The sequence below is a fragment of the Cygnus olor genome, chromosome 3, assembly GCF_009769625.2.
Source record: "Cygnus olor isolate bCygOlo1 chromosome 3, bCygOlo1.pri.v2, whole genome shotgun sequence".
Taxonomy (NCBI): domain Eukaryota; kingdom Metazoa; phylum Chordata; class Aves; order Anseriformes; family Anatidae; genus Cygnus; species Cygnus olor.
Window position 1 is genome coordinate 5259220 of NC_049171.1, and position 11362 is coordinate 5270581.

Here is an 11362-nt window from a genome sequence, read left to right on the forward strand (position 1 = left end):
GGCAAAATCACTGAAGTTCAGAAGAGATGTGATTGAATCTAGCAGCACTTTGATGTTAATGTTTATTTGACGTAACACACTTTAGAAATGTATAGTAGATAAGCCATATTTTTTCTAAGTTCGTTGTTTGTTTATTAAGATACAAACACTGTATCTGGCTGTAACTCACATAGGAGCAGCAGTGCACCTTTGCCCTGTTTACATCACCCTCCTTCCCTGATATTTCACTATTTCTCACGTGAAGTTCATTTCAGTGATCATTCTCCCTTAGTTCTGTATCTTTGTCCAGCATTGCTCTTGCCGTCCCTGTCTACTCAACAGTTGGACTTTCTTCAAGTAAATTGATCCTAAATTCTCACCATTTTTGCCTCCCCTCCAGAAGGAATTGGATTTATACATGGGAAGAATCCTTTGTGGAATCCATACAGTGCAAATGGGGTGTGGGTGGTTTTGGGGGAGCATTCTCTGCCATTCTGGTCCTATTCTACTCCATTTTGACTTGTTGCTCATCGTATCATAAAATGAAACTACAGCCTCTCCGAGATAATGCTCATATCTGTCTTAGGATGGAAGAGGCTGCAGCACACTTATAAGGTTCAACACCATCATACTATTTTTCAAAATGAGGGTTCCTGCAGGTGGCTGGAAATTGCAGATCAAATCAATAGCACTGTATCTTCACTTCAAAGATTGAAATTGATGAGATCTTTACTTGAAGTAAGCTTTTTTTATGGGGCACGTGTACCCATAGTCTCACACTGCTCAGAAACAAAGAGGTTAATTGATTTGCTGTTTCCATCTCTGTCTTTCTAATTAAGGTTAAAAGTATTGATCCCAAACCAGACTTACCAGACTTTAGGCTTTAAAATTCCATGGAGGTTCATCCTCAACTATTTACAGGTATCTGTTCCCTCCAGGAAAGATTGTTGAAGTTCAAGCCAAGATACACAGAAAGTGACAACAATGGAACTACTGCCTTATGTCTTTGCACAAGTCTTCTTGCCTGCCAACTGGAAAATTGCATTGCTGCAATGTTGGTGACCTCTAAATGTTATGACGCTGGTTTCATTCATTTCTTCTGGTTGAGGGTTTCTCTGCTCTTCAGTAATGTGTGTCGTCTACCTGTGTTTGTTTTGTCCTTGTTTTTTTGTTTTTTGTTTTTTTAACACTCTAACAATTGTAAAATTCTGCATCTTGTTCCCTTTGAGATCAATAAAAAATTTCCCACCAACTTCAATTGGAATCACTCCAGGCCTTTACTGCTGGCAGGAGGGCCCTTTCAAGCTCTAGATTAGGACCTGGTAACATACATTGATTCTCTCTTGTCATATCAAGGTTGGAAAACAAAATTGTGAATCTAGGGAAGGAATGGGCTTCTCACCTGGCATGCAGTATTTGTATTAGGCCCTTTAAGGAAAGAAAATATTGAAGTGAACAGAGTTCCCGTAGAGCTAGTCATCAGTTCCCTGCCTAAGCAGAGATTTCTTAGGGGATGACAAGCTAAGATGGAACATGCTTTTCCATATGTTCCCTGCCGCTGGAGCAGCATAGCGATGAAGATGGTGCTCGCTGCTGACAAGTTAACGTCAGGTTGTCAGCCCTCGTTGCTAATGGTGAATGGTTACCAGCTAACGTCTCATGCTGCACTCACTCAGCAACTGGCTGCTTTAAAAATGCAGCAGTGTTCAAGCTAATGAAAAAATGGGTTAGTGCAGAATTAAGTAGGTGTTCTGTAAATACACTGAAACATTTCATTTCAGAATGAGTATTTGGGGCATATTTCAGGGCAAAATGATAATAGTGAACTGTCTGACTAGACACTCAACTTTCCAGTAGGAATGAGCAAAATGGCAGCATGTTGCTGCATAATTAATTTCCTTTAGGAAGTTTCAAAATACTCGACTTTTTGTATACATAAGGTGGTTTCTGTTTTGCAAAGATACAAGAAGTAGAGACAGGAGCACGGGCTGGAGATTTGGACATCCTAATTATAAGAATGAGCTTACTGCAATGCACAGTCTTTCATGAAATAAGCTGAAATAAGGCAAAAGCTAGAGCGTAGCACCAAGTTCCAGGCCAGTGCCCTAACTTTCTTCTTGACTGACATTTGTAAAGTAACCTCCGGAGCATGGTAGGTGGATCCTATAGAGTTAAAAACACCCTATGGGAATGGCAATCTGTTTTTTTTTTTGCTAGTGTTTCACAACTTTCAGGACCGGTGCTTTCACATTTGGATTAAGTTGTTCATTGAACAAAATGCTTTACAGGACGAGCAGCAAAACCACCTATTGCATGGATAGGAGAAGTCAAGAAAGTTTAAGTGACTTGCCCAAAGGGGCACGGTATTTATTACTGGCAAGGTGATGGAGCGGAACCCAAATCTCCCCAGTGTTAGCTTCGTGCTCTAACTGCTGGAACAATGATCTCCCTGAAATAAATGATTCTTGTTCTGAAATGAGTCACGTTCCATTTTACAGAAGGGAAAACTGACCCTGAACAGAAGTGAGCTAGTTCTGTATGATACTCCTGAGCCTAGATGGGTAGAAGCCTGCCTAGAAGGCTTTTTTCAAAGGCAGGCATTGTGTTCCAATTAATTTTAATGCAAGTCAGGGTGATATGTGTGTTGTCCAACTTTATATGTCATCATCTGAGCTGGGTAGGGAGCTCCGTTTATCCTTACTGGAAAGAAAGGGGCATTTCCAGGGCACAATTCATCCCGTCTATGCTAGCTTTTCTTTCCTCTGACTGTCTTTTGCAGTCAAAGGTGACGACTGACTGAGATGTGGCTGTCCCCATTGTAAACTCCTGCAGTTTAGTGAGATAATTCCTAGTGTCTGAGTGGGTTTTTACCTTAAGTGTTTGTATCAGGGGATGACTGCACTGGTGACTGCAAGCATTGAGGCCCCAATTCACTCCTGGGTGAACACATGCATTCTGCTTCAACGTGTAAGATCACTTGGCAGCATCGTCCAGGGCTGGGTAGAAAATACCATGAAATGAGAGTTATGATCAGACTGTAATTTAACTTCATGACACTTAAGAAAAAAAAAAAAAAAACAGTCCCCTGGGCTTAATGTACTTGCTTTCCTAGTGCCCTGGTCCGAGGGCAGCCCTGCTCTTTGAACTGTTTCTCTCTGTAAAGCTATCTGAAATACAAAATCTCTGTAATGGATAAGTTTTGATTTCCTTCTCACTGAGTCTGGAAAAGGAAAAAGGGATTTGAACCATATTTGATACACGATACCTGGACTATGATTTTTTAAAAAACTAAGTACATAAACAAATAACTAATTAGGCTATTAAAGCATTACACTTGAACAATGTACAGATCTTTTGGCTTAACAAAGATTTTGTCTGTATAAAGTGGCATGTTGTTCACATCACATACCCTTTAAAAGCATTTGCAAGTGGATGCGGACCTGTTCTACTCCCAGATTTTTCACAGAAGCAGCTCACATCTCATTACATTATTAATGTGCAGGCCATTGGTCCTTTCACAGATCTGCAGCTACCAGATGGGGATACATACTTTGCTGTTTATTTTAAACACAAGCAACTGAGCAAGTGAAAGCAAAAACTTCGAGGTGGAAGATGATAATTAAAATACAGTTTCGTTTTTTTCCTAACAAATTAAATTTTAAAGCTGAAAAAATGCTGATAATTGACATTTGCTGATAATTGACAAATGCTGATAATTTACATTTACCCTTTCCAGCATGTTCACGTTTTCTCCACCCCTGGACACACTCCTTTGAACCCTCTTTGTTTTATTGCTATTGTCCCTTTTGTGATTCCTTCTGCCATAGCCCTCCCCCAGCTCACTTGCAGAATACTCCCCAACCTCTTCTATTCTGTGATCTTTTGCTTCAGCTTCCACGTGCTCTCATCCCAGTTACTGGTTTTTCCTCCTGCTCTCCGCATCCCTCTTCCCTTGTTCTTTTTCCTTACACAGTCCCACCACGGGCTGTTGGACATGGCTGTTTCCCAGAGGATGCTTCGCCCCATCGCATGGGGGACAGCAGGAGCCAGCAGCACAAATCTGAGCACAGTCTCGTTCCCTACAGAGCATGCGAGTGACAACCCGGGACAAGACAACATCATCCTGGAGGCCGCATCAATGTAGGAATTGTTCACAACTTTTTACAAATAAACCTAGCTTAATTTAGTAGAATATTTATGAGAGTTGGCAATGCTGCCAGTAGCAGGAGTTCAGAAGAATGTGAGCTCCTTAAGGTTTCCAACCCCTCAATTTAGCTGTGGAAGTGCTTAATCCTATTTTTTAATCCTGTTCTTGGCCTTAACTGAAGTTTATAAAATGAAACTAATTGTTAGGGTTTGATCATGGTGGAAGCTTTTTAAGAACTCTTAATTTCTTGTTTAAATTCATGCTCAAAAGAATTAAAATTTCTTGTTTAATTTCTTGTTTAAATTGTTTCTGTTCCAAATCTGCCTTTGATTTAACTTTTCGTCTTCACCAAACCTATGGCAAAGTGAGATGTGACCGGCTGAGCAAACAGCTTAGCTGTGATTATCAAGTGCACAGTTCCCTTTGCTAAGAGATTCCTTCACTTCTCATCACGCTGTTTGGGATGTACAGAAGGCTCTGCATCTTTGCTGGCTGCCACATTCCCACCCACCCTCTGCAGACCAAGGCTGCTTGATTAATTCTTGAGCTTGCAAAACTGGAACTGAGCAATCTGGTCTGGTGGGAGGTGTCCCTACCCGTGGCAGGGGGTTGGAATTAGGCGATCTTTAAGGTCCCTTCCAACCCAAACCATTCTGTGAGTCTGGGATTTGAAATATACCTCTGAGGGAGCAAGGAACTGTTGATCACTTTAAGATATTTTGACACCAACCACTTCATCATCTTTTCCTGGCTGTATTTCTTCTACCCGTATGGTTTTCTGCCTGTATTCCTGGAAAGCTACATTCTCAGTTGTATTTATTTGGTAACACTTTGCATTCAACCTAGAGTTTTCTCTGATGGCTGTTTTACTGACAGAGCCAAGAGTTTCCAGATAGATTGCATTAAAAAGTCAAAAGCATGAGAAAAATAATAATAATAATAATAATAATAATAATAATAATAATAATAGTAATAATAATAAATCCTCTTTTAATTATAGCTGTTTCCCTGAAAATAAGTGCGACCAAAGCTGATTATGGTCTTGTTTAATACCTAAATCTGTCTATTTCCTCTAAAGTGGAAATTCTTGAAAACATAGCATTTTCTTTTTGTTGTTGTTGTGTACCTTAAAAATAGTAATTGGGAGCTGTTTAAAAATAATATATACTTAAACCTCAGCACCTGACATAAGATATTCAGGGACAACCCCACGTTCTGCCTTCCTTCTTATTTGGACCCACGAGTGCAGCAAACTCTTGACCTATGTTCTGAAACACGGCGGCGTTTCAGTGAGCTGCAGCTCCCTGGTTCTCCGCCTTCACAGTGGAAGAGAGACGCACGTTGTCCCTCCCACTCCACATCATCGAGACAGGATTTTCAGCGGAGATGTCGGTGCTGAAGAAATGCAGCCGCCAGCCCCAGCAGCACTGCAGCTGTTTAATTTCGCGGCGGAAAGTTTTGCTGAAGATGTAGTAAATGAAAGGGTTGTAGGCGGTTGAAGATTTGGCAAACAGGCACGGCAGCAGTGTGACGATGGGCTGCAGGGAATTGCTGGAGTTAAATATGGACCAGAAGCTGGCTGCTGCATACGGTGTCCACGAGCTCAGGAACCCAACCGAGATGAGCACGGCCATCTGCAAGGGAAACACGGCTTCAGTCCTCGGCTGGTAAAAACCAGGCACGTGGTGGGTGGAAGAAACCACGCCTGCCCCAGATGAAATACCTGAAACAGCTGTGACGTGAGCATAGGTGACAGATATTCTCTTATCCCCACCTGGCAGATACACGCCGTGGGATTCCTGCCTGGCAGGGAGTTGTTCTCACCTCCTGACTGCCTGCGGTGTGTCGCGAGAGAAACAGCCCAAGCAGAAAGCACAGCCTATCGACTTGCTGGCCTCTGGAGTCAATTTTGCTCTTCCGTGGGAAATGAGCAGCTTAAGAGCTTATTAAAAAATGTTATATAAAAAACAAACAAACAAAACAAAACAACAACAACAAAAAAAACACCTGTTTCCATAGGAAATTTCTGTGTAGTTCTCACTCTGAATAACCTCTCAGTCAATTAAAAATAACTAGAAAGACAGGACAAGGTCTCCACCCCAACTACAGCATGCATGGATCCAACAGCTATTCCAGCAGGACTGGAAATCTGTATGTCCAAGACAATCATGGGTGTAACTGTCTAAAGAAGGTTTGACAGCCTGCATGGTACCTATGGTGTATTATCTTGATCACGCCGCTGAACTGACAGTGTATGGGCAAGACTGGAACCACACCTCCATCTTTCACCAATACCAGACAAATGTAATGGTTATGAGCAGACCGGATATGAGCAGAGCCAGTTCTCTGCAAGCTCCAGATTACTGCAGACTCTTCTCATCACTGGGGTAACTCACCAATGTCAGCTTCTTCTCCAGTTTCGCTGCGTTAGGGATCCTGTCGATGTTCTGGATCTCTTGGTATGCCTTACGAACCTTCCAGGCGATTCCCAAGTAGCAGGCGATGATGGTCAGTGCAGGCAGGACTGTGCACAGGAGGAACATGCTCAGGATGAACGAGAAGCCGTTGGAGGAGTTGTGGAATTTGCTCCAGGCTATTGTACACGAGATGCCAAATGGCTCGGGGCCGTAGTAGCCCCAGCCTACCAAGGGCAGAATAGCCCAGAGCAAGGAGTAGAGCCAGATGAAAGCGATCAGGATGCGGACAGTGTTCTTGGTGATTTTGTTACCTGCAAGAAGGAGGAAGAGCAAGTCTATATGGTTCTTACCTCAGCCACAAGTGGGGTTTGTCACGAGGTCTCCAGCAGAAGGACACTGACTATAGATATGCCTGGGCTGCTGCTGCAATTCCCTAATGGGTTTTCTTGAGAAATAAAACAGGCAGAGTCCATGGGTTGGGTGAGACACGAGTGCAGCCCTCAGTGCTGATTTAAAGTTTGCTAAGTCAGGCAGCTTTACAAGATCAAGCTGACCCAAAATGTACCACGATCCCAAACCAGGAATGCCAGAACACTCCTTCCTCTCAAGTTTCAGTACCTCTGCTTGCAGACAAATAGGAAGATAAGACAATCTGGTCCAGTAAAACACTTAGGATCTCCACCCTTAGGTTGTTTCATTTGGTATTACTGAGAAGTGAAAAGCTTCACTGTTTAACAAGGAATTCAGTCAGATCCTTCTAGGAACATTAGAGGTTCGATATTGAAGTAAAGGTTGAGACTTGAATAAGTTTCCTACAGCTAATGAACTGATGCTCCACACCATATTCAGCAAAGTGCCCCCTGAACACCTTATCCCAAACACCCCATTACCAGGTTACCAGAGACGTGGTTACTTACTGTTAGTTTTGGAGGAATTGGTAACAAGGAACCGAATCACGGCCATGGCACACAGCGTCATCATGCTGCAGACACCAAAAAGGAAACCCATCAGGGCGTAATACATGCAGGACGCATCTCCTCCCAGCCAGGCATGGTTCCAGGCGGATGCAATGGCCAGCGGATACATGCTGATTGCCATTCCAATATCTGCCACTGCCAAGTTGACCGTAAGCAGCTCCGGGGACTTCAGGAGGGAGGAGCGCTTCACTGCTGTAGCGAGGACGGCTGAGTTTCCCAGGATGGTCAGGATGGCTGAAAGGGAAAAATGAGCACACATAATAATATCATACAGTTAGCACACCCACGAAATGCCTGGCTGTATTAAAGATGCGAAAAATGCCAGTTAGCCTGGGACTAAAGCCTAGAAGAGAGGACATACTGGGAGGCTTGCCAAATTGTATATCTTCCAAGCCAACACTGCGTTGTGCTGATGCTTTGAAAACACCCTGGTGTGTATCTGCTGTGCCCTGCTATGAAACCTTGCTCTTGAGCTCAAGGAATCTCATTCTCTGAGATCTCAGTGTCAGCCCAGCAATGTCACCTGGAGGAGGTGAGGGTGCTACGCAGCTCAGGGTCCTCACCACGGCATCCGCTGTGCTGCTTCAGCCACCTTCAGGCTGCAACTCCTGCCTCCCCGGCAGGCTGGCACTTCCCAGCCAGGCTGTGTTTCTGCTGCGGAGCTGCTAGAGCAAAGAGGGCTTCAGATTTCTGCTTCCAGCCTTCTGCAGCACATAAAGTGCTGGCCAGCCTTGCTGACTGGAGGAAACGTTGTCATTTGAAGAGTAGACCGTATCTTGTCCCTTCCCATCACCATTTACTCCTCTCCGCGCTCCATGCACTACGTCCCACCTACTCCCCATGGCTCCTATCTCACATGAATAACCCAAACCCATTCTCTTAGAGTAACTTGCACAACATAGCATCCAATATCATGGACCTACCAACCTCCATTTTTCATCGATAATACCCCCACTTACTTTGCCTTCCTATGGAAGCACTCCAGCCAGTGGGACACTCACTGGTTCCCTCCTCCCATCCAGTCCCTCTGCTTTCCCAAACCTTCCCTCTTTGCAGCCCATCTCTCACCGGAGCCCCAGCACCAGCCTGATGGGGGCTCTGAGCCGCCTCACTGGTCCATACGTGCTGGCCGGGCAGCTCGGGGGCAGTGCTGGCCAAGCAGCCGAGCATCCCTACGAGCTGCAGTTCGGACTCTTCCACTCTTCTGGTGGTCTCGGGTTGCAGTGAGACAAAGCACAGAAATTGTTTTGCCAGAGGCGTGCAGCAGACCAGAGGCTGCTTTGCAAAGGGACCTGTTGGACATGCATTATTCAGACGTGCTGCAGGGCTTCAAAGCATTCATGATAACTGTGTCAGGAGTCCACGTAGCAAACAGCTCATTTTCTTTCTTCATTCTCATTTTCTCATCAAAGGTTTTCCTGAGAAGGTGTCCTCTAAAGTCAGAAGTGAAATAAGGAAACAGAAACAGATTCTGGCGTGCTCCCTCGCGGCTGGGAAAGCAGGAAGGCTGCATTTGCTCACAGACAACACACGAATGAAGTGCCCACGGAGGAATGAACCAAGGGACGTGCAGCAGAACAGAATAAATGCATTAGCATAAATCCACGAGTGGGCACAGACGTCAAGAGAAAGACTTAAACGGCACAGAGGGACCAATCTGAGACCCAGACTCCTTCCTTCCTTCACCCACTTGCTAACCCCACGTGCTCACTCAGCACCTCTGGCTATGCCTGCAGAATTCCCAAGGGTGCCCCGAGATGCCTGCAGCAGCTGGATGTGGAAGGACTTGCTGGCAGAGAGCAACCGGTGCCGTGGTGGCAAGAACCCTCAGAGCCCTCTCCTGCCTGATGGCAGCCACAGGCTGGGACATCCCCAAGCTCTGGGAGGAAAATGAGCACAGATCACACCCCACGAGAGCTCTAACCACTACCCACGAGGGAGGAATTCGCCCTTCCTCTTACCATCAGGTGTAAACTTCCAGCCCCCAGCCCCTACTTGAGCTGCATCTACACATTTCCTCCTCTGTAAGAAAGCAGCTGACACCCCGACTTGGAGCAAAACGACCCCCTTTCATTGTTTTGCAGGTAGTTATTTTTCTCGCGCTGAGTTCCCCTCTGCTGCCAGCACAACGGAGGGGACAGCGCAGTGCAGGGCAGTGCGTGGAGAAGCGTGCAAGAGGTGAGGTGTGAAATCCTAAAGCCAGCACTGCTGCCAAAAGCCTTTCTAGTAATGCACATAAAAAGATACACTGGTATTTCTTAACTGCATCCCAGGGAGGGTTTTCAAACGAGCTGAAGGGGGACAGGTACTCACATCTTGGTACAACTCAGCTGTAAAAAAACAATTCAGCTCCTCTCCAAACCTACAGCCGCAGTAAACAGATCACCTGGGCACATGCAGCAAACAGGCAAGAAGGAAAATGCTTAATTAAAGCCATGCTGGGGCTGACTGGTACATAGCGCCACTTGCACTTCATTGTAAATCTGCCTTCAGCAGGGCAAACGGGCCACCAAAAACAACAACAACAACAAAACCGAAGTGCTATTTGGAAACTCTTCGCTGTTTTATGCCGGTTTATCCTACCACGACACAGGTGCTTCATGCATAACGAAAAGCCTCCCCCTACAAGGGTCACAACAAAGTTGCTCTCCCTGATCTCACAAACTGGGGGCCCCATCTCTCTGCTCCCAGGCTGAGATGAAGTATAAGGGGTAGGAGACTTATTTCGATGCCAGCATAAGGGGCAGGCGACTTCTTTCAAATACTTGTGATGCCACGGAGGCAAACCTGTGCCGGCAAGCCTTCAGCATCACAACAAGGCATTGCAAGGCTGAGAGCAGAGCTCGACCCAACTGGAAGGCACTAAGCAGGGGAAGATGTGGGGACAGATTTTCCATCATCTCCCTCCAGCTTCCCCTGGAGCAGCCAGTGCTGACCGCAGCATGGATGGGGCGGCCCCGTCCTGTCCATCCCGAGGCTTGAAGCACACCCAAACTACGAAGGCAGAACTCACCTATGAGCAGAAGAAAGACTCCAGCTCCGTAATCCACTACCGGGTGGAGTTTGGAAATGTAGTGCTCCTCCATGGTCCCCTCTGCAAGCAGGTGGAGGCTTTAACTGACAGGGGAGGTGACTGTAGGGACAGAGAGGCTCTTCCTCATGGTTCGCCTGCTGAGAGCCGGGCAGCTGGGTGCTGGCAGTGCGCAGGGACCCTTCTGCTGCCTCCTCTCTCCTTTTCTGCGTGGCAGGGGAGAAGCCTGGAGTGAGAGAAAGGCTCCTTCCCTGGGGAGACGGAGTGAAGGCTGGGCACAGCCCCTGCCACGGTCCCGCCTGCCTGGCAGAGCATCTCCCCAGCCAGCCCCTCCTCTCACGCCGCTTGCCTTGTCAAGCAAGTTGACAATGTGAGTCCCCTCGGAGGGCCATCGCTGAGCAAAAACAATTGCTTTTCAACCATCAGCAGCCTTGGGAAACAAATCCAGGCTGAAGGAAGGTCGGGAGTTTTGTTGTCCAGTTGTGTGGCTGTGTAGAGGAAAGGCAAGGTTGGGATGGGGGGGTGTCTGGCTTGAATTATTAGAGGAAAGCTGTTTGCTGCAGGGGTTCAGAAGGCTCGCAGGGCCACTGAATGAGGGGTTTTCAGAGCTGCCTATAGGACAAGTGGTACAGGCTCATCGGTCCATTTACCTGGGCAGGTCTTGATTTACAGGTCCATAGTTGCAATGCCATTATCTTGACTTTTAGCCCAGGCAGCACCCAGCCGCCACATTGAAGAGCTGATCTATTCTAAATTATTTAATTCCCACACCTGGATATGCTAAGCTGCATTAGCATCATGCTCTGCTTGT

General features: G+C 46.1%; 1 protein-coding gene across 1 annotated transcript; it reads right to left on the minus strand.

The window, feature by feature from the left end:
- Window positions 1-5121: 5121 nt before the first annotated feature.
- LOC121067894 (opsin-5-like) lies at window positions 5122-10742 on the minus strand. The gene is made up of 4 exons (XM_040552809.1): window positions 10534-10742; window positions 7461-7754; window positions 6523-6854; window positions 5122-5760 (listed from the first exon to the last, which is right to left on the minus strand). Exons 1-4 carry the CDS (start codon window positions 10604-10606, stop codon window positions 5413-5415), a joined length of 1047 nt encoding a protein of 348 aa, XP_040408743.1. The 5' UTR covers window positions 10607-10742; the 3' UTR covers window positions 5122-5412.
- Between the last annotated feature and the right edge of the window lie 620 nt (window positions 10743-11362).

What these genes read in the sequence shown, in the direction of transcription:
- LOC121067894 (XM_040552809.1), bottom strand. Translation starts at nt 10,606, where the DNA reads ATGGAGGAGCACTACATTTCCAAACTCCACCCGGTAGTGGATTACGGA. An exon ending in CAATTCCTCCAAAACTAACA is followed by an intron (nt 6,855 to 7,460) that starts GTAAGTAACCAC and finishes TCCTTCTTGCAG; the next exon opens with GTAACAAAATCACCAAGAAC. An exon ending in TGGAGAAGAAGCTGACATTG is followed by an intron (nt 5,761 to 6,522) that starts GTGAGTTACCCC and finishes TTTCCCTTGCAG; the next exon opens with ATGGCCGTGCTCATCTCGGT.